Genomic DNA, 23861 nt, shown 5'->3' with positions numbered 1-23861 from the left:
TTGTTATTGGAAAAAATTATATTTTGGAAGAACTCACTACAGGTGACAGAATTCCAAAAATCAAATTACATGAAAATATACATCGTAATTTTCTTTGTACATTAGGTGAGGAAAACTCTGGAGTAGAAGGCAAAGCAGATGAAGGGCCACAGAAGAGAGTAAAGGAAGGAGGGAAACTATTTTTGAGAGCAAACCCAGAAGTTAGTCATTTGAAAGCCTACAGATGTGCATGCTTGAACTCAACCTTGAGAAAAAACAAGCCTCCCCCACACACACCCCCCGCCCCACAAACAGGCAATGAAAAAGGCAAACCAAAAATTTCACCCCTAAAAAGCAGCTCATTCCTATCTTGGACTAACTTAGTCAACTGAACTTCCAAGGGAAAGCACTCAAGTCCTTGGAAGTTAAAAATCCCTCAGGCTGCTCAAGGGTGCTCCAGGGCCAGTTTTATTGCTATACCCAATTCAAGAAGGAGGAGTAATTGGGTTTAAAAAAGGGGTGGGAAGGAAAAAAAAAATAAAGCACCTTTGAGACTACAAAGGTCATCATAAAAGAAGACACAAGTAATTGATAGCAAATCCTTTCAGGGTTTAATTAGGAAAATTTTAAAGTTCTCATGGGGGGAAATAAAAGGGAGCACATTTCCAAAACACCCCCCCCAAAAAAAAAAAAAAAAAAAGAGATACTAAACTTTAATAAGCGAGAAATTTTAATTAAGCCTCAGTGGGTCAAAGGAAAATTAAAGTGGGAGGGGGAAAAAAAAAACCAAAATAAACCCAAAAAAACAACTTTATCCTAATTGTTTTTAGTTTGACATGCTTCACAAGTTGTTGTTTGGTTGGTTGTTTTTTTTTTTTTTAAACTCATAGGAAACAATGAATAGGGAGAGAAAAAAACCTGCTAAAATCTTTAGAATTTACACAATTCTATTCCTAACTACTGACAGCATTATTTGGTACAATGTGTATTTGTGGATGTACATGAACAGTATATATATTATCCGGATCATGTTGTGCTATGTACACATCTTTACAATTCTTCCTGAAGGTTAAAGCAGTTCATTAGATTTCAAAATGCGTAATCATCTTGTGTTGGCACTTGTTAGGCTCTTGTCAGCATTGATAACTGGCATGTTTTATTGCAGCCCAGTTCCAGCCAGTGTTTGCCAACTTGTAACAACAGAAGTCCAGCAATAGGTGGGTAGAGTGCAGGAAAAAAAACAGTGCCATGTTTCTCAATTGGAGACCTGCAAAGAAATCACAGGTGTTAAAATGAAACCTCTCATCACCCTCAGTTGTTGCCAAGATGTTAGTTAGTGTTTCAGGCTCGAGAAGATAGCTGTTACCCGTTTAAGAACTTTACATACCTCTGTGCAGGAGATGGATAAATCCAAACTCATCACCTGAGAAAGACTGGAGTTAGTTCAGCACACTGTGTAGCCAAGCTCAACTATCACCTTCAGGCTCCTGTTGTTCATGTTGCTTCTCAAGGCTGGATTATTCACACCCAGGGCTGAGCAGTGCAGGTTTATCACTGACAGGTCTGTGCACCCCTGACTGTGGCTGCTGGGTCCAAAATGGGACAGCAGTGCCCAGGGAGCACTGGCACCACATTGGCACCACACTGGCACCACACTGGCACCACAGCCCCCAGTCAGGCTGCACTGGGCTGAAACCAGCTGGAATGGCCCCTTCCCATCCAACTCCCTGCCCATCCCTCACTTGGGAGGAGTCACCAGGACTCAGAAAAAGCTTTTTGCCTTCCAAAAAAGCAACACAGCATTACTTAAAATATTTGTCACGAGCATTGTTTCACGATGGCCAAGTTCAACATGGCAACAGAGCTGAGGTTAGTTAAGGATACTCTGGAGTGTTACTCACAGTTACTCCCTTTCTCCAACACAGGAAAAAAAAAAATTCAGCTGCATTAACAGTTCTTACACTCCAGTTACAGGCAGTTGTACAAGACATTCCGTTCCTTTGCTTAGTCTTTTGATCAATATTGAGCATTTTTCATGCTTTATCTACACTAGAGAAAGTTCCATCAAAGCATTTCTGCAGAGAAGAGATCCTGCAGTACCAGTTTGTCACAGCTGGAGCCTTCCCCCAGCCCCTCAGTGCTTACAAAAGGGTAAGAAAGAAACTCTCTCCTGTACAACCATGGTGAAAAAAAAAAAACTAACTAGCAGAAGAATTTAGTAAGCTTTTCTGTTTTTTTCAGTCAGTAAAACCCCTCTGAACTACACACAGTGCCATATTTCTGCCCCTGTGAGTTATATATGCTGCAAATAACCAGTGAATATGGATTTGGGCTTCTCCAGCCAAATTTCATTTGCCAAACCAACCATTAAGAAAAGGCAGCTTCATCACAAAGCTCTGTTTTGCTTTGAAAAGCAAGAGTGGGAAATTAGTAGCTCATGGAGGAAGCTTTCCCTTGGCATAGCAAAGATAAAGTGACCAAAGGCCAGGGATTTAAGGCCATGTTTTAATACAGAGCTTTCTACAAGAGGTTATTAAAAGTCCCATTAAAACTGAGATGTGATTGTGCAAATTAGAGTAAGTATCTTGAGTCAGAAGCTCTTTAACAGGGTGGTATAAAATGCAAATATCATGTCAGCTGCTCTCAGGTCAAAACTTGTCCAGGCCCTCAGAAACACCCTGGTTCAGCTTGCAAGCAGAACACAGCTGTTTGTCTGAAGCTATTCCCAAGCCTTCCCCAGCAAGTGTTGGGGTTTCTTTGGCTGCTGAAAAGAACATCACCTTCCTTCACATTACTGATGGTCAACATCTCAGCTTGATCCTTCCTGATGTGCCAGCAGGCTTTGCACTAAAATTCCTGTAGCAAATTCCTGAAGCAAACCCTTCTGAATGGTTCCCAACAACCACACTCAAGTCTTATTTAAAACCTACATGCAACATGCAAGATAAACTGCAACTCCTGAGACAGCAAGACTTTTAAGATGCTTTTAAAAGATTCTTGCAAGTGTTCTTCACAATAATGAACATGAAAGAATTATTCCCCCCTTCTATTACAGCTCCAGCAACCTCTGAGCACTCTTAATAAAGCAGGATGAATTCTGATAAAGAGAAGTCCAACTGCTGAACAGCATAAGTGCAAGAGCACAAGAGAAGTTCCCCAATTTTGGCAGAAGTCAACTGCACTCAGTTCTTTTAGTCTTTAGCCCTGCACCCAACCAAAGAGCTCCACTGAGGCCACGCAGCTGAGAAGAAAGGGTTGGGGTTTTCTTTTTGCTTTTGGGAGGGGGAGAAATAGTTCAGCAACACTCAGGCAGAAAAACCTCAACTCAGGTAACTGGCTTGGCTTGAGGAGGATACTTACCCTGAAAAAAGTGAAGCTACTAGCTGCTGAATAAGTGTCACTCAAAAGCAGTTTCTTGGCTTTTTCTTACACAGCGGGCAACTTTTCTTTTAAATTCTCCATTTCTGTCTTCTCTCCATTCTTTCTGTAATTGAATAGACAGCTTTCAGATGTCAGTCCTACAACAATGCACAAGCTCTAGGAAGCTTCTTGGTGCTTTATGCTTTCAGACATTAGCCATCTAGTCAACACCTAAATTTGCTTACAATCACTGAAAACCTGGGATATTCAGGATTTTTGGAAGCTTGCTCTGGGTTTCTGTGCCAGCTGCTCACAAGACAGTGAGGATGGAGCTTTGAATTTTACACATTCTCCAAGACTAAACTGGTGGCTACACTAAAATCTATTTACTTCAGCCTGCAAAGCAGCAGCAAACTCAAACTGTGGACCACAAGCTGTTGTTATGGGTTAAAGTCTTTAACTGCAGTGGTAAAAAAGGTACTGTGGAGCTAGTAGTTAACTCTGAGATTTTTTTCTTTTAGGACAGTTTCAACTCCCTCTCAATCTAGCCAGGACACTGCAGGACAGAAACACAGAAGTCCCAGTGTTCAGAAGAGGCACAGCAGTGTCCTTAGAAAGCAAACACCTCCTGGTTAGATATGGCTGCAAGATCCTGGCTCTGTGAGAAAGACCTGAGGAGAACACTCAGCTCACCCACTGCTGCTCTCTGGGACGGGGATCTCATTTCAGAGCTGCTCAGATGAAGAGCAAAGATAAAGATGAACAGGAAGAGAGGTAAGAGGTAGGTCTGATCCAGAGATGCACACATCAAGGTGTCACAAAAACCTACAGGAGCAAGTGCAGCCAGATTGCCTTTTTTTTTTTTTGTGCCAGGCTCATGAGGAGCTCAGATGAAAGCACAGGAGCCTCAGGTGTGGTTAAGATTGACGTGCTGGGTACTGCCCCACAGCCAGAAGGGCTGGGAAAATACAAAGAACCCCTTATTCCATGAAGTGCCACAGTTCTTAAGTCTCTGATATAAGCAATATATTCTTAATGCAGGGGTGAGGGAAGGGGTCAAATCCCCACATCGTTTTGCCTGATGCAATCTAGTACACACATCACCTTTCTTTTCACCCCTGCTCGGAGTGAAGGTTGTAGTGAGAAAAAAAGATTAGGATAACTGGCATATCTTAACACATTTATCACCTCCAAGCTCACTTAGTCAATAAATCCCACTGGAAAAGCCCAGCACATCTCAACTTCCCAGTGAAAGCACAAATAAGGCAACTAATTAATTTGTTCTTTTTCAGCAATTCATGCAGCAAGCATTTGGTTCCTTGGACTGGGACACAGGACAGCTCACACCAGGTGGCTTAAGGCCAAGAAAAGCTTTGAATTTGTGCCCTCTGAGCTTCAGAGCCTTAGTTTTTGTTTCTACTTTTTATATTTGTAGTTCTATAAAGTAAGTGCTCCGACTTGAATAGCGAGTGAAGTTTCCAATTTGACAGCTATGTCTCTAAAAATGTTATATTAGGTCATGAACTGTTCTGTTTGCTTTTCAAAATATCTATTCAGGTTCCTGTTCCTCATTTTTTTCCCCACTCCAAGAGACTCCAACATGCACAGTTCATTTTTCCAGCAGGCAGGTACATCCCCTGCTCCTGTAATGCCCTGAACTGCCTCTCTAACACCTTATTCTCCAGATTTGTTTAAAACTAGAAATTAATCACAGCAGACAAAGTGTCTTTTAGTAGCTGCCAAATTTTATTGCTGCAGTAAACACAGGAGCTGCTGATTCTTCATTACCCTGATGAGTATGTTCTGGTTCATATGAAGAGATCTACAGTCCAGCAGGAGAGGCCAAGCTGCTCAAGCAGCACATTAAAAGTTCCTTGAAACATCTCATACCATAGGCAGAAAAACAGTTTCTAGCATCCAAAGTGATGCTTCAGTACTGTCTTCACAGTCAGAGCTGGATTTATGTTCTTTCAAGCTGGGCTAGAAAAAGCTGTTTTCATTTTCAACCTTTGCCCTAAGGTTCAGGTAAAACCAATTCAATTTGTACCTAACTTCTCTGAGGAAAAAAGAAAAAAAAATTAAAAAGGAAGTCACTCCTGAAATAGTTGTCAGAGTGGGGCACAATAAAAAAGCTTGTGATGTCAGGAAGGACAGCTAAAAAAACTCTGATTTCTCCAGGGTTAGAGCAGCTACATTCAACATGCCTGAATTTGGGAACTGAGGGATTCTAATTGCACTTTCAGCATTTCATTAATAACTTGCTCCTCCTAGTCCTCTCAGGTTTGCCAGCAGAAAATGTCCATGTCTCCTGGGTATCTGACCAGTAACATGACACAAGAAGGGGAGGTCCAACACTCAAAAAATGCTAAATGAGTATATTGATCACTACAGCTTTGTGTTCATTTTCTGTTTTCTCCCCATTAAATTTGTTCCACATGAGCCTGTTCCCAGGATGATTTTTCGGCAGAGCTCAACCACCTTTGGAAATACAACATAGCAGATCAAAGGCTCCAGGAAACTACTAAACTCCCACCCACTTTGGGAAGGTACAGCTGGGTTGACAGAGCAGGTTAACATTCCTCTGGGAAATTCTGCATCTTCCAATCCCCATCTCCCTTCTCCTCACTCCTACAGTTACAGGACCCAGAACTTCTCTTTTGAGAGAGAACAGCACTCATAAGTCACTGCTGAACTGCAATTTAAGAGTAATTCCAAGGCAAGCATGGTGGTGTATCTCGGATGATTGGGGCCTGAAGTCTGTTTTCCCTACACCTTTCCAGAACTGAGACTTCTTTTTCCCCTCCCCATCACCTTTATCAGCCTAATTGTCATTCTGCTATGAAGGCAGCTCCTCTAGAGAGCTGACAGCTGTGTTCATACCCCCCAGAGCACAGGCCATGCTGCACAAACACTGTACTGCATCCAACAACTGCAGCTTCACCCCTGCTCTTGACTATAAACCAGACCATTTTCCTTGCTTTTAGCCAATCTACAGGGGACAACCCTTCCTCCACAGTTGAAGGCCAGATGCCCAGTGAAGCTTTCAGGTGCATTCTCAGAACTACACAGTCAAACCTCCTGCTCTAAGAATCCACGAGACAGGAAAACTGAGGTGTAGGGAACTTTGCCAGGGCTAACTGTCGATTCTGTTTGACATCACTGCATTTCCCAACAGAAAGACAACCTTAGCCTGCAATATAGAAGGTTCTTCCCAAGTCACTGTACTGTTTATCAAACTAGGAACAAAGCTCCATTCAAGGTCTCTACAAGAAGACAACGTGCAGTGCAAGCAAAGTCTTACCGCTGCGTCGACATTAGCAGGAGAATCACCATTGGGATCTGCCAGCATAGAAATAACACTAATCATGATGGTTTCCACTGTGTGAATGGGAAGCCAGCGTTCCTCAGGTTTTTCATAGCCATATTTGTCTTCCCCGGGCTCGTGAAGGATTGAAATGCAGACATCGCCGTTCTTGTCAACTGCAGAGCACAAGGAGGAATATTTCAGTGGTGAACAACAGCCTGGCATCCCTTCAGGAGTCAGGGAGCTGCTCATCCTCACCCCAGCCAGCCTCAAACACGGTTGGGAGGACACTTTATACAAGAGGAAAGGCATTAACCATTGCAGAGCTCCAGCTGTAACAAAGAGGGCTCGGGGGAAGTCTGAGGATCCCCAGACTTGGGGCAGAGAGGGCACACGGGGAGGCAGAACTCAATTCTAACCAGGCTGCAACTTCCAAGTCTATTTATTTGGACAGGCTTCCACTCCAGCTTTTTCTGTTAAGTTCAGCAAACTAGGGTGACCTTTTCTCCACAGCATATCACTGGAACATATTGGAATATGATTTAAACTGCTGGAATTAGAAAGTGCCTGACAAGTACTCTGGTATTTCCAGAGCTGAAATTGCCACAGCATCAAAATATCCCCCGTCCCTCACGATGGGAACATTGTGCTGCTCTCCTCCCAGTTTTCAACATCTACAGTTTCTGAGGCTGAAGAGCATTTTCTCCTTCCCAGTAAAACCATCTCCCATTTTATTTTACCTTCCCATCTATGTCCAGCAGTCCATAGGTAAATGAAACATTAGGAGGAGTCTCCTTTGGAGGGGCTAAAAGATGCTGTGATTTCCTTTCATGCTTCCCCAGAGGAGGACAACAGTGAACTGCCAACTCAGTAATACCAAGCTGAAATACTTGAAGGTGTAACAAAAAGCAGCTACAGAAGTCAAGCTTCTCCTCAGACCAGAATTTTGCACTTAGGAAAAAAATTAAGGAAAAAAAAAATCCCTGAACAGTTACCAAGAATGCAAGAAGCTGCTCTCGACAGCTTCTGAAAATACTTTAGGAGTATTTTATGCTCTTAGAGCAGCCCTATTAAAAAAATCTGCCATGGTTATTACTTCTTTATTAAGTGAAAATGGCAAAATAAAAGCAGAGTTTCATATTTCTAACAAGAACAGAAATGTACCCATTTATCTTCACTGCATTTTAGTCCTTAACTGCAAAAAGAAATTGAAACTTTGACATTTCTTACCATTTGGATGCCAGATTTCTGTGATGAATTTCATTTTTGGCGGCCTCAGTGGGTAGTCTTTTGGAAAAGTAAGATGAGCCTTGAAAACACCACCTTCACTGGGGAATCAAAAATATCTTAGTAGAGTTTCTTGTAAGCTTAAGCTGAAGATTGGAACTTACTGCTGTATCAAAAGCTCTAAGTTTACCCCTCACACAACTGAACATGTTGGTAATTAACAGTACCAACACTTCCATATGCAATGCAAAGAGTTTCTAGATTGAGAAGATCCTTTCACAAGATACTGCCAGTTCCCCACCACTATCTTTTTTAGAACTAAGATGATGTTCCAGAGGGGAAAAACCACCCAAAACCATCAAAAAAACTGCCAAGGAATTCACCATCTGGAATCACAACTTACATTTTTCCACCCAGTACATTTATTAACAGGAAAAAAAAATAATTGCCAATAACTGCCCTTCTCAAGTAGAGCCCAGCTGACACTCATTTTCTTCCTTTGGAGACCAAATTTTGTGGTATCAGCCTGCAGCAGTGAGCCCCAGTGAAAAATCACTGAAAGCTTTAGAGCTGTGTCTACAGCAAGAAAAACCTAAGAAACAAAATTTCCAATGCCACCTTTTCCACACTAAGCTAAAGGGACTCAGACATGACAGGGAGGTGTTCTGCATTACAGTTACCCACTCAACTGGAAAACAACAATAAACAAGAGACATCCAGTTTTTATGTGGATTTACAGGCCAGGAATAGTCCCTTTAGAAAAAATGTGAGGGCCTGTTTGACATGGAAAGCTTTACAGATGGAATACTTTGCTAATGTAACTACTACAGCAGCACCTGCCCTGTTACTGTCATTTCTTGTAACTGAAGTTTGTAACAGAATTTGCAATTGCCAAGGCAGAGATGACAAAAAGTGGGCCATAAACCTCCGAAGGTGGCACAGGATGTGCAGGGGGGGTGAGGAGCTGCTCCTCGGCAGCCACACAGACAAAACAATTGGTGTAGAAAACGGTTCAGTGCCAATTTTTTTTCCCTGTATTTATAAAGCAGTAAGAGCCAGTCCCCAAAGCCCACAGGCTACTGGGAAAATAACATGTTTTACCACCACTAACCAAAAGATGTGCAATTCTAGCAAGTGTCTCAAAAAAAACCAACAAAAAAACACAAACCCAACCCCAAAAATCACTAGATCTGAGTGACTTGGCCCTTGAAGCAGCTGAGGGGATCTGAACCCACAGCAGTCATTTTTCACAAGTTTTAGAAAAGGCAGGCAGTTTCCAAAGAATCCCTCATCCTGGGAAGGGTAAGAATTCCAGAAACTGGGTTATTTTAACATCTATAACAGTCAAGACAAAGGAGTGTTAGATTACATTTGTTGATAGCCCCAAACCAGTTAAATCCTTTTTTTTTTTTTTTCAAAGTAAAAAGGTCCTTCTTTCCCTTTTTAAAGGAGCAGATCCTAAAACTGTAAGGCATCCCTGGCTGCCCCATATCAGCTGCATATAAATACAGTTCTTAAACTGAATATCCATTAGAAATCAGTTAATGAAGTACAGCTGTCAATTAAGGGAGATCAGTGCCATTTCTAGCAGTATTCCTGATAAAGGGGTTTCTGTCAGTAGAGTAATGCACTGAGCCTGAAGTCTGAAAGTAAACTCAGAATAAAGTGGGAACAGGAATGAGACTTAAGTTTGAAAACTGGTGAAATTTAACTATTATATTCCACTGTCATCAAACAGCCCAGGGAGGAGGGATTCAGCCTCATACTACCCTGAAAAACAGCAACTGGGGACTGGAACAGAAGAGAACTTATCTAAAAAGCCTCAAAAAAAGCTCAGGACTCCAATGAAGTGGGGAAAAAAATAGTACTGCAATTTTTAGCCCGTAAGATGATGTTCAGTTAGAAGCAGCATTTCTTTACTGACAGTATTTATAAAGTGGCCATGAGAACGTAACAGAACCACTACAAGAGTGTTCAGAAAAGGTCAAGAGAAGCTGGAGAAATCATCTCATGCAAGATGTGAGAATCACAGTGTAATGAGCTTGAGGAAAAGCAAAGCAACTTGATTACTGGGCTTAAGTATTTATTCAGAAGGCTGCAGACACGAGATATACAACTTCATGCTGGGACCAAAAGTGACCTCAAGTAAATGTCACTGGGCTTTTTGTATCAGTAATTTACCACTGCAAGAGCCTAAGGAAGGAAAACAAGAGTTCATCTTGAGGAGTTCACTTTGAGTTCACCTTCAGGAGTTCATTTTAAGCTGACCCCTCCTGGGCACAGAATGTTTCCCAGGAGCTGGGGTAGATGATCACCCTGAAGTACTCCAGGGCACAGCTGGAGGTTCTCCCATCTCAAACTGACAGGACTTGAGGCTCTGTGGGCTCCTGCAGTTCCCCCAGCTAAATCAGCTGGAATATTTGCCTGCATCACCAGCACGAAGTTGTAATGATTTCACCCTGTGCTATCAGCTGAACTCCAGCCTCCCTGCAGGAGCAGCAAGGAGTGGATTTTACCTGCCTTGCTTATGTGTGAAAGGAAACAGCAGCTGCCTCTAAGGACAATCATTCTTTCTGGTTTCTATACAAGAACAAAGGGATCAGTGTTGCCTTTTCCCAGGGGAGCAAAGCACTTTAGAACTTCTCTTATTTACAGCTATTTTGCTAGTAATAGAACAGCATTACCTAACTTAGCACAAAGATTTTGGTTAACTTCTACTCACTTAGACCAAACTAGGACTAGTAAAGCTGAGTTTACTTAAGTTTCTATAAAGTATCAGTACTTACTATAGTGTATCTGGAGGACCAATAATAAGGACTTCCCATCGATACAGATCATTATCATCTATCAAGCCCGCTGAAAATCCTTCCACTGGATTTTTGTTGAGCTCTGTGTAGGAAAAAGACATTTCAGAGTAACTTTAGGTGTCTAGGACATGCATTTGCTGTTCTGCTCGTGCCTCTGTACGTGACCAAAAAACCCCAGGGTATTTGGCACTTACTCATGGACTTCTGGCCTGGGTGAGCTCCCTCAGCTCCCAACCACACACACACCAGTCTGTGCCTAAGCAGAGCCCAGCTCTGACTCCAAAACTATCCAAGCAGGAGCAGAAGGGCCACAGTAACTCACATGGTCTCCTAAACTAGAGACCAACAAGTGTTTAAGCCAAGAAACAGGTTTTCTACTAATAAAAAAAGCCACACTGTAAGAACCCCGAGGTGCCAGCTTAAACCAAAGTCTGTCTGTAACTCCACAAAACGTTAACAGAAGATCAAAGTCACGCTGTGTTTTTATTTAAAAGTAACATCCTACTTTCCTTAAATGATTTTTTTCCCCAGAATCTGAAAGCATTTGAGACTTGTGCCAGTGAATTCTGGAGATAATGATTTACTATATTCTGAACTACTAGAAGAGAACACAGAAGATAAGCTGTTTTGCTGTTCAATGTTTGTGGGGGTTTTATTTTTCCTTTTGTTTCACAGTTTTATCCACTAGTGAGAAGCAATACAGGATTCTGAGTGTATAGACCACTGCCAGATAGAGCCTTCTCTGGCAACAGCCATGCAGAGGTCAGACCTAGGTGGAGACTCCACTGAGTTTCTGCTTTCAGCCTGCTCCAGGATAAAACATGAGATTTGGAATTAAACACCTCAAAGGAGTTCTGCCTAAAATCCAACTGGGGTAGGGAGAACATCTATTAACTGACAGCTTTGGGTAAAAAAAATTAGTTCAAATACCATATTGATGCCAAACTGAAATTCTTCACACAGCATTTGCAACAGATCTTGGGTATTTAGGAAAGAGGAAGGTGAAAAAAAAAAAAAAGTTATTCCTTCAACTGGCCAGTAATTTCCAGATGAAATTAGTGATGTTTTCTTTTACAATTACATTATACAGCCCTCGTTATTCTGTTCCACAGCCCAGTTTGTGCACATATTCCCACTTTGTAAACCCAGTAGTTGTATTTTGTGTAGACCCCTCAGCATTACAGGCTGAAATTCAGAGGGCCTTAGAATGTCCTCAGGTACAGGCAGAGGAACTTCAAGTGAAAACCTCAATTTTATGGAGAAAAGCCTACTGTTAATTCCACACTGATTTGCCCATAAGTTTTCAGACACTGTTTGCCAGCAAAGTTCTGAACTATTTAAATCATGGTTAAAAAAGGCAAGAAGAATCAATTCAAGCCCTACACAGTCTAATCCACACAGGGAGGAGGTTCACATGGAGGACCAAAGTCCTGGAGAGGCAGATACCAGGATATCAACTTTGCTCAGTCACTGACAATTCAGAGCCAGATTTATCCAAACGTGACTCAGTGCTAAAGTCCCAAGGAATGCACTGGAAGGAGTTTTCCTGGGAGTTACTCAGAGGCTCTGAGTCACCAGGTGAGGTCAACCACCCACTCCCCAAGGTACAGGACAAAGACTTGGCTACTGAACCAAACCCTGGTTTTCCAGACAATGCCTGAAAGAAAAGGTAACAAAACAGGGTCTGTAACCAAGACAAAGCTTCAAACCCCAAAACTACAGCACAGTCACACCTCCACTAAGCAAATCTGTTTTCACACTCTGGCATCTATGAAACTCTGGGGAAACAGCTGCACAAGCTTGAGTGACTTCAGTTGGAGGTAGAAGGGGCAGATAGACTAGGCAAGTGTTCCACATTAAGCCAGAACTTCACCAGCCCCTTACCACAGACATTCCTTCAGCACGGGATATTAAAAGTACCATCATGTTAGTAGTTGAACATAATCTGCTTTTTAAAGCAGGATTTCATTTGGAAAAAAAAAAAATATTGCTTGTGCCAAAAAGCCATCTCTGCTCAGGACACTTCTATAATCCTTTCAGGTATTATATTAGTGCTGTAATACAGAATATCCACCATAACAGCTACAGAAGTCAAGAGAAAGTGCAAATACCAGGTTTGAGTCCTGTGAAACACAAGTCCCCTCATTTCTGCATTTCCACAGGGAGAAAAGGATTTATGCCAAGTTCTGTGTGAACTGCTCTAACTCAAGCTGCTCATGTTTAGCTTCTTTATTGTTTGCAAGTTATCGCTTCTCAGTGATAAAAACTTTGAAGAAGCCTGACAGAAAAGATTCAGCATTCTTCTATTTAAACATGCCACACTATTTTCAAGCATTCCAACATACACATTTTTTTTATAATTCTTAATTTGTGCTATTTTAATTTCTTTTTATATCTGTCTCAGCCTCAAATAACTTTATCCTTAAGTAGCTTGAAACGTTTTTCATGCACTTGTTCCCAAAGAAAGACAGCTCTTACACTGATTAATACCTAGGACTGTGCAAGGGACGTTGGGAGAAGGAATAAGATTGCTGGTGCCAATTGTTAATTAATTTAAGGAAACATCTAAACTGCATGAAAGGGACAGTCATTAGACATCTTCAGTTAAAGCAGTTAAAGAAACTTGCTTAGTGGATGTTGCCTATAAAGCAAATGATCAGGTTACTGCTTTTAAAGAAGGTGGCCTCAGTCTCTGCTTGGGAAAAGGTTATTTTCCTTCCATGGCAGCAATTCTGAACCACAGTTCAAACAGCTGCTGCCTGCAGAAATACTCTGAGGTAACACAATGGCCATAAGCTCACCCACCTTCTCCATGAAGAGGTATTTGGAGTTACCAAGTTACCAGAGGCAAGTTAAAAATGAGCTTTTCCACCCAGATTATTTGTGCTAAACTAAACATCGGGGCTGGTCATCAGACAAAAAAGGAAGTCTCTCAGGAAAGTTTTGCACTGGGACATGAAAAACATCATCCTTGGCTGCTTTACCATGGACAGCCAAGAGCTGCTACTCATTAAAACATGCTAACAAGGCAAGAGTTTGTTTGGGTTTGCTTTTTTCCCTGGATATGGTCAGTGCTGCACATAGAAAAGGTCACTGAAGTACCACCTGTCTCTTGCCTATCTCCTCACTAACTGAGCCTCAGACAGTGGTGAAATCCATGCACCAAAACCCCAAATAAGCAGTGATGCAAACATGGCAAGGAAGGAACACACACACTCTGCTCAGTGCCACGGGGCTGGGGCCAGAGCAGAGCCTCCTGCACTCCCAAACACGGACACCTGCTCCCTGTGTCCATCAGTCCCTCCCTCCCAGTAACTCCCTGCAGCCCAACAGGAGCTCTGCCAGACAAACACACAGATGATGGAGATCCTTCATAAAGCAGAGGACTCAATTCCTGCCTCCAGGCAGGGAGAGGGGGAACAAGCTCTTGGTGCAGGTCCTCTCCAAAGCCCAGCTGAAGAGCTGCCCTACAGGTCCCAGAAAAGCAGAGAAGCCAGACACCTATAAGGAACTGGAACACTCCACATTATTTTTCCAACATTTTTTCTTTGAGATTTCCTGCTTAGCAAAATATATCCTGTACTTTTTAAACATAAATGAGTCCATCAACACATTTCCATCAAGCCCATGCCTAAGTAAGTGCCACTTACTTGCTACTAGTATATATTACACTCTGTGGTTTAGTATTTCTGCCAGTATTTTCTGCATTTCTGATTGTTTAATACAACAGACATTTTTCTACCCAGAGAAGAAACTAAGTTCTTGTTCTCAGTCCAGAAGCAGTTTCAGGTAGAGCCCTTTGCAGACCAAGCAGCAGCTGACAGCCAAAGCAGCACACACCTGGACAGCTGCCAAGCACCAACATACTTGGAACAGAACCCTGTGTCTGCTTAAAAATTAAGACATGCAGTTCTTTTAATCCCAGTCCTGAACCTGGGATTAAATCCAAGACCTCATTTGGGAGGTGAGGAAGACTCAAGGGCCATAATCCAACAGAGTTAAGTCCAGAAGAGACTTTCAGGTCCCCTGGCTCCCCTGGCACACGATCTGCCACACAATACACTGTCCCTTTAGCTCTGACTGAAGCAGAACTGAGTTACCATTGCCTTAAACCTGAGCCAACACAGAACCATGAGCTGTGCTTCCAGTTTCAGGGTTTAGTTTCCATCAAGCTGATGTTCCCACACTCACTAAAACCGCCTTTGTAAAAGCCAGGAGCCCTTCACCACTCCCGGAGCAAAGCAGCATCAACAGAAGTGACTAAGCAGAAGGAGCCCCATGGCTCCCTGGAGCAGCTATGCCCGGCATCCAAACTTGTCAGCCTGATGTCTCCCCCAGCCAGCCACTGCCCAGCAACACTTCAGGGTATTTTAAGCTACATTACAGCACAGAGCTTTCAAAAATCCAAGTTTCTACGTTATTTTTAACAGCAGCCTCTTTAGTAAGTTACACAGTGGTTGAGTTGTGTGCAGCCCGTGGATTGAGTACAGCACAAAACCAGAGACTAGACAGCCCAAGGCCTGGCTAAGGCTTCTGGAGAAATCACCTGGCTGGTTCACCCAGCTCTCAGAACAAGCAGGCCACAGCAGCCCTTTATATCTGCTGTACATAAGGCTTGTTTCTGTCTTGGTTGCTTTTTGTGAGGCTCAACACTAGTCCAGGAGCTTCTAACAACTGTTCAGACTGAAAAACCTCTTCCCAGACTCTTCCTGTCTGAATCCCAAACTGTGACTTTCATGTAGTTCTACTTAACTGAGGTCACTTATGACTTCCAACACTTTGCTACCTGCAGACCCAGCTGTAATTTCCTGATTCTAGAGCACCAGGGCTGAGATGATACAGTAACATGATCTCCCTGTACAGATGTATTCCCCAAGCTCTCCCTATTACCTGCTTTCATCATGTTCTGTCTTGCTCCACAAGCTCATCCAAGAAGTTCAGACAAAACACAGCATAAAATATGCACACACTCCTGATAGCCACCGTGGGAGTGACAAATACAACAGCAATTAAGATAGAACAGGTTCAGTCTCAGAAGGACACAGAAATTATTTTGGAGGGAGACAAACAGTAAAGACAGAGAGGAGGTTCTACCAAGCAGTTCAGTAGCAGCTTTCCATTTGACTCTTAACTTTAGCCTGGCAACTAATTTCCAGTGCTCCATGTGTCACCTCTGCTTAATAAGGGCAGCATTTCAGACTTCCACAAATCAAATCCTCCTCTCAGCTCAGAGAATTTGTAGGGGGGGCTGCACAATTAACATTAACAGGCAAGTTGCATCTCAGTACAGTTCCACACAGCTTTGTGTGCTGCTTTGCTTGCCATGTCCTCAGCTACACCTACAAAGTCTTCCACGGATTTGCACAGTGAAGCAGGTTTTGGAAGGACAGAGGACAAGGTTGGGGGTTTCTCGTTTGATTTTTGGTTTTATTCCCAAGCAAACTCCCAGCCATGGCCACAGCTCAGCTCTGCAAACAAGTGGACAGCAGCACTGACCAAAGTGAAGCAGCAGAAGCTCCTGGAACTGGCACTACAGCTCTGAGGATTAAGGTACCAGAGACATTTTAGTAGAGACTGGAATTCTTCTATGAGTAAAGTGTCACATTATTCTAGAATCAAGCTAAGAACTGAGTTTCTTGATTCTGTGTGTTCTGTACCTCCATGTTCACAGGAGTCCTGGCATACCTGAAGACAGACAATTGGAAGTTTGGGTCAGCCATTTAGTTAAAAACTGAGTCTCAACACACCAACCAGGAGCTTGCAGGTCTTTGGTACTGCCTTGGTTCTAAAGGAGTTCCCCATAACCCCTTAAGCCCACAGAGGTGGACACCAGTAGACATTGATGCATTTGCCATTCAACAAATGTCTGAACTTTAAGTAACTGTGGAGCACATTGTGCCTTCTAAGCCCACAAGCCTTTTCTCTCAAAACAAAGGTGGTGTTCAAGTTACTTTCTTGCCCAAATCACTGGAAACAGAAAACATACTGATGAAAACCTTTGAATTCCGTAGTGGTGTTTAAAGTTTTGAAAGTTAAGCTTCCAGAATTAAGGTTCTCAGCAGTAAATTCAAAACATATGTTCGAATTAATATCAGTCGTGTAATTTTGGTAGAAGTCAAGATAAATTGTTTCTTGAAGAGCCCTTTTTGACTGGACTGCTAGAAGCATGCTCTGTATCCCATGGGACCAGAATCCAGCCCAGTTGTACCACCCAGGCTAAAAAGCAGTTTAAATAAGCCTGTTAAAAAAACCACAACAAAACCATTCCCAGTAAGGTCTGAATTTTGAGGGGAAGTGGTATGAGGAAGGGAGGGGAAAGAAAAGTGACTGGAAGAACCCTGATTCTGAAGTCCACATCTGAAAGGAAACAAATATCTCAGCAGGGAACACGCAGTGCTTTGCCCATAAAGAGTCAACTGCAGCACAGGGCCACATCCATCTCTCACACTCAGTGGAACAGAAATGCCACCTTCCCTTTGTCCTCAGGGTCTGATGCCTCTTTCCACTTGAAGAGTCAAGACAAGTATTCAGGGGGTACCTCATCTGTCTGTACTGGAGAGGGGGCACTCTCAGCAGCACCCAGTAGAGATCTTATCAGGATAAGTAGTTCCTGAGACTCCCTAATTATCTCATCCCAGGCAGATGTCAAAAACAGGTCAGATGAATCACACTCTACATGCACTTATTTCTCTCACCTACAAAGGACAACTACAAGCTTCAGATGTCCACTGTGCACAACTGCTGGAATTTGGCAAGACAGGGGCCATCCTCGGAGCCACTAATGTGGTTGAGTTTAGCACTGACAGGAGAAGTTCATTAACCTCCTAACAGCTGTTTGCAAATTACCAACAGACTGAAGCTACAAAAAACCTCCATCCAAGTATCTTTTGAGTAGTCACATGCACACTGCTCACGAAACAGCACTGCTGCACAGAGCCAAGAGCTCTAGGACGTGTGTGGTTTACAGACAAGAATAGAACACCACTAGAAATCCACCAGAAAGCCTCTCTGGCAACAAGGTGCCACAGGGAAATGTGAGGAGTTCATCAGGAGCTTTCCTTGTCATATGCCTAAATTGTGTTGCAAGTCAAGGACAATTTTCCAGCTGGTTTTCTCTCTTGCTTTTAATATGAATAACAGGTTTGCATAACCTAACTTGAGCTACATTGTTATTCAGAGTTGTTTTAAGACGTTTCTCTAAATGACTCCTGACAGCATCATCATCTAGATCAGCACCAAGTGCCAGCCAGCTAAAAAAAAAAAATCAGCCAGCTTGGCCTACTAGGTGTTGTGATGATGGCATGGAAATAGGTTTCCCTTAAGAAACCACACACAAGACAGACTGCACGTGAAAACCTTTACAAAGGGCTCCTATCAAAAAGCCTTTGCTATTATTCTAACCCTGTATAAGCACTGCTAACACTCCTGCCCCGGAGAGCAGTTATTTTTATGGAACCCTATTTCAATTAGATTGCCATACTTAAGTGTTCCTACAAGGTCTGGATATCTGATCTCTGCTCCAGCTGATATGCCTTGGACCTGGGAGCAGGAAAGAGGAGGAAATATGAACGTTTTACACTTGGAAGGAGGCCTAAGGCTCGAGCCTAGTAGAGACTGTAAGTGCAAGATCTCCCCAAGGCCAGCTCCTGACAGATATCCACACACCACTGCAGACTGAAGCACAGAGCAGGTGCAGCAGGGTGATAGCACAGCCCTGCATGTGAAGTGTCACCCTGATTCTGTTCCCACACGCTGGAACAAAAAGCAGACAGTACAAGTTTCAGGAGTCATATGCCCTCTTCCTCACCCAAGCCACCTGCTCTTCTTTCTCCAGGCACCCAACTCTGCACACTCATTTTAGTCCTTGGTTACTTCACACTCTCAGGGCAGCAGCCACCTCTCAGTTCAGTTCCACTTGGTTAAGAGCTCAGCCCCTGTGCTGGGAACAAACTGGAGTGGTTTAGATCAAACCTGAGGTTGCACTGAACACACTGCAAGAAGAAACTTCAGCAGAATGCCTATTTGAGGCAAACAGGTTTTACCTACCAAGTTCACTTATTTTCAGACTGGTTACCATAGAGCTTTGGGGGAACTAAAAAACAGCTTGTACCAACCACAGAAGGGACCAAGTAATCCTGTCTTAGTTGAACATACACATGTTCCAAGTCTGTCTTGCATCAAAAAAAAAAAAACAACTCAAAGAGACACAGAAGAGTCAAGGCAGAATCAGTTATAATTACAACCTGTGGTTTTATCTGAAGACCATTCACTCTACTTGATTTATCCCAGATCTGTTTCTCTTAAACAAGAAATTTATAGCAAATCAACAAATCCTCAGTTTGCAGTTCTGCAGCAAATAACTCTTTAAACACATAAGATGGAATCACTATCAATCCCACAAGGCAAGACAATTAATTGTGATTTGGGTGATTTAACATCTCCAAATAAAGATCTGATCAACAAAGCAGGAATTCTTCTAAGGAAGAATTGGTTTAATTTTGCTTCTTGTTTCACAGGATCTCCAGCAGTATTCTCCTGTTCCACTACTCTCTAACAAAACAGGAAGAAAGCACTTTACTGCCAGATCCAGGTATGCCCACACTTTGGTATAACTCACAGTTTGGGGGGAGCAGAGAAGGAACACTCATAATTTATGGTAAGCTTAGTTCTTTCCCTGCATGATTAGTAAGCTGACCCAGGCAGAGCCAACTGGCTGTGACTCCTTGAAGAGGCAGCTACAGTAAGTTTATGAAGCAGGTTATTGCTCCATCCTGTTCAAGCAACTGGTTGAGTCATCAAGCTCTTCCATTCTGAGGTTTAGCTAAACCTCACTTTCCAAAACTGCCAGCATCCCTGAAAGATTCTTTCTGCAAGAGGAACATCTGAAAAGCTAACATGTGTAGTTAGCAGAGTTTGCCACTAGTTACATTCATCATTATTTACAGCACAACAGAAATTCAGGCTGTTTGTGCTGTTACAGTGACTGGAGTCTGAGCAGGGCCTGTGTTTTAGAAGTTTTATTTTCTATCAAGTCAGCTTGAGCAAGGGAGCTTTGATGATTCTGTCAACACAACCTCACAAGAAACAAGACTGTGTTATCTGCTATAAGGCCCTACTGCCAGGGGGTTAAGGTGAGAGGTACACACATGCTGTACCCAAGCATCCCAAAAAGCATCAGACCAACCAAGATGGATGGTTATAAAAAATATAAATTAGTCTGCTTAAAAAAAAAAAAAATGCAGGGTTTTTTTATAACTTCAGTATCACTTAAAATACTAAGTCTGATGTACAGGATCTTGGAGTCTTAATTATTCAGGATAATCAGAATATTGCTGACCATATGAACAGACCTCCCCAGAGGAGCTAATAGGCAATCTAGCACCAAATTAATACTTCAGATCAGTGCCACTCAAATTACTATCTTGTAGACAAACCTCCTGTAAGCCAGTACTCAACTGTAAACAAAGTGGGTTTTTCATACACCAGCCACCCAAAAGAGATGCATCTCAGCTTTGATGCATAAAATGATCTTAACTCCACAATTTCCTCAGAATTCACCACCCAAATATATTTTTAAAACAGTAAATCCTACGTAATTGCCAAAAATTCGACTAGCTCAGTGTTACACAGCAAGGTTCTTCCACACAAAAAAGTCAAATTTGTTGAACTGTCACATTAAGTATTTAATACAGTTTTCCAACTTGTTAATTTTTCATTAGACATTTCTGCTTTGAAACAGGAGCCATATGCACTCTAAACCAAAATAATGCCACGTTTCTCATGTTCCAGAAAAATATTACTGTGGCTTTTTCTGTATCCTAAGTTGGAGATTATTTACAACCCAGCACAAGTGCAGCCAACAAGGGCATGGTTATTCCTGTTTCCAGTGCTCCATGTTTATGTTAAAGAGAACTTGCACTTCGAGTTCCACTGTGTGCTCCCGACTGAGCTGTGTCCTCCCTCCGTGAGCCTGCTGGGGGAACTAGACAGGCCTGCCTACTCCAAAGTCTCTGTGTCAGCAAGAATTTGGCAGAAAGATGAAATAAAAGCATTCAGAGAAATACCTCAGTCTGCAAAACCCTTGGGCTTGACAGCTCTGGAGACTGGGAGAGAAGTTTCACGCTCCTGTTGTCTCCTGCCTCTTTTAAAGAGCATAAAGTTTTGGGGGCTGTAAAAAGAAGGGAGTTTCTCCTCCCCCACCTCCCCTGGGGGGTGAACTCTGCTAACCCAGTGCTACACCAATCTACATACTTGCTGGGGACTTTTTTTTTTTTTTTTGAAGTTCAAAGGCATTTTTTTCCTTTTAGTTTTTCCTGCACCCTGCTTGCAAAAAAGGGACAGGTCATGGTTTCTATTTCACATTATTACCAACCCAGAAAGTGCCCTTCTCCTTAAAAACAAACAAACAACAAAGGTAAGGACAAATATGTTTGAATTCCAAGATATTTCCAGAAGCTGCTAGAGCTTACAATTAAGCTGATTTGAGAAGGAACAGCATTTAGTTTCACAGGTATCCATAGATATCTGATCCTGCAGCTCTAGTTAGACTACCCCTGTAAGTGGCTTTGGTACTCAGAGATCCCCACTCACCACTTCCTTAACACTTAAAAAAAAAAAAAGAAAACAAATAAAAACTCCCCAAAGTTCTGACTCCCTTGAATTGTTCTTGTGCCCAAATGGGGGCAAGCAAATGTCAATACAAAACCAGCTACTACGCTAATTCCCTGGTGACCCAGCTCAATATTTCATTAGCAAAGGCACTGTGAAGCCACACAGAATTTGGGAGAGAGAAAAATAAAAACAACAAACCAAATGAACACATAACAACCCACATCTAACCTGAGGTTGTGTTTTGTGACTGTCACTGAATGTCCCTTCTCTGAGAGCATTATCAGCATCCAGAACACGCCACTGGAGCTGAGAGGCATGTTGTGTATATGGTGCTGTGGTCCCAGTTCCCTGCTCAAGTTACAATACAAACCAGTTTGCTCCAGGAAAAAAAAAATAGAAGTCTGTCTTCGTACACTTACAGGAGCGACCTGGGGTTGTGTTGTCAGGTTTTGCTGTTTTGATGAGACCTATTGTTTTGTCTCACTGACAACCAAGCAGCCTCAGCAGCTGACCTGCACTTTAACAAAGTGCTCAGGAATTCAAACAGCTCATTAAAGTGCTCGGTGCCACAGACACCTCCTTTCCCCATAATACCTTTATTAAGAACCATATTAAGAACCAAAGCATACAGGAGACCAACAGGGAACCATTCTGAGAACTACTGTTTTACGTTACCTTCTCCTCCTCCTGCCATTGTTTTTTCCTCTTGGCATTGAAAAAAGCTATCCAGGGTCTCACAATTAAGGAATTTTTATATTCCTCAACTGCCCCACCATTATATGGGTTTCAGATTGCCCCTTCAACCTCCCTCCACTTCTGGGTGTCTCGCTCCAAGTCTAAGAGCTCCAACCTCACATCCCTTGTCAAATTAGCATTATTGAAGCACAAGTGAGTGATCTGAAGCAATTTAAAATAATTTAGATCACAGAACTCCTATCCTGTCTGCTGTCCCCCAAACCCCACCAGTAGCTACAACCCCATGACTCACCACACTGGATACAGGCAAAAGCTGCAAGGAGAAGAGACACTGAGGTACCAACCCCACCAGGACAAAAAAATACCATAGTGCTGATTTTTGGTTTGAGGTAGAATAAGCAGGGTGGGTGTAAACAAAGGGACACAATGGAGCAGCTCAGACTTGGAAGAAGATAGCAGCAGGGAAAGAAGATCAGGCATCATGAAGCTCAGCCTCTGCACTGTGACTTCAAGCAGCCTGCCACCTGAAAAACCAGTGTCAGCCCAGGGCAGCTCAGGTCAGATGTCACTTAGTTATCACACATAGAAGAAACTATTTTATTTCTCAGGTCACTTACTCCACGTAGGACTTTGGAAGAGCTCAAGACTCTTCTTCAATACTCACCCCACTTAAGTATAAACACTCATAATCACTTTTAATACAGTTTCAATTTCTTTAAATACGTGTAAAAGCATACCAAAGGCACTAATATTACTTAAATCACAAAAACCCCACAAGAGCTCCATGGAGCAAGCAAATGGTTGCAGTACTTGAGTCAGTACAGTTGAATCAGTAACAGGGGCAGTTGGAAAAGCTCACCAGCTTTTACCAGAACACATGAAGCCTTCAGAAAAGAGTGAGCAGAAAGTTAAACAGATGTTAACCCCCAGATATAACAGTCTACGAGTCTACTTACATATCCAACCCCCCTGTGCTTACACAAGGTCAAAAAACGTACAACAGAAGCTGAATACTTACTATTGAGAGACTCCAGCTAAATGTCAAACTTCTTTTCATGAAGCACAACTAGTCGGTTAAAAGAGAAATTCCAGACAGCTGAACAACTATTCTAGGTTACCAAATGCTCGTTTTTATCAAGTTAGAAAGCAACTATTCTACACTACTGCTTCCTTAAACAGATCATTTATGGCAAAGAGAATCTGCACGTCACAAGCAGCCATGAGCTCCTGTAGTAAGGGCATACCTAGAACTCTTAGCTTATCTGAGCATGCAGACACCTCACTGAGTGTCACTAACTCCAGCAGTTGCTAAGGCATTAACAGGTGCATGCAGATATTCAGGAGTGCAGCCACAGGATGAGATTTTTTTGCCACAGTATGAGAGGGTTTTGTTGTTTGTTTTTTGGTTGTTTTTTTTTTTCCTGAGAGTGCCAGGATAAAGGGGTAAAACATCCTGTGCTGGTCGTTAACTATACTGAAGTTTCTCAAACTGATCGTCAACTAAAACCAGAAGACAGTGCTGGAGACGCACAAGCACATCATCCAGCTCGCTGTGCCCGGTTATGCAACCTCACCTCCTTACTGCTAACAATGCTGCTTTCCACCCTTAGGCTTTCAGCGACATTACTGAAGTCTCAGGCCAAAATCCTCCTCCGGGAATTCCTGTGCCACCCAGTGACCCCGTCCCTTTGTATGGCTACTCCGCCGACTCCAGCCAGCGCTGGAACTGCCCGAGTTTAGGGACACCTAGCACACATTTCCTTATCTGGCTATGAAGCAATTTTTACGTAAGGGACGAAAAAGGCGATCCTGTTCTTCCCAAGGTGCCGGGCGGACCTGTGGGCTTCCCGGAGGGGACGGCGGTGCCGCGGGGGCGC

At 42.7% G+C, this 23861-nt stretch overlaps 1 protein-coding gene across 1 annotated transcript in view; it reads right to left on the bottom strand.

Annotated features, from left to right (window-relative positions):
- The window catches only part of UBE2G1 (ubiquitin conjugating enzyme E2 G1), a 31633-nt gene continuing 7772 nt past the window's right edge, over positions 1-23861 (bottom strand). The window contains exons 2-6 of the mRNA XM_018076517.2: positions 10657-10759; positions 7874-7971; positions 6641-6819; positions 3340-3463; positions 1-1246 (exon numbers count right to left, since the gene is read on the bottom strand). Coding sequence (XP_017932006.1) covers positions 3377-3463; positions 6641-6819; positions 7874-7971; positions 10657-10759 — 467 coding nt within the window. The 3' untranslated portion in view covers positions 1-1246; positions 3340-3376. The remainder of the gene's footprint in view (positions 1247-3339; positions 3464-6640; positions 6820-7873; positions 7972-10656; positions 10760-23861) is intronic.

Source organism: Manacus vitellinus, unplaced genomic scaffold (assembly GCF_001715985.3).
Source record: "Manacus vitellinus isolate BGI_N305 unplaced genomic scaffold, ASM171598v3 scaffold_32_pilon, whole genome shotgun sequence".
Lineage (NCBI taxonomy): Eukaryota > Metazoa > Chordata > Aves > Passeriformes > Pipridae > Manacus > Manacus vitellinus.
Note: the sequence above shows the minus strand (reverse complement) of the source record. Positions and strands in the feature narration are given on the sequence as shown.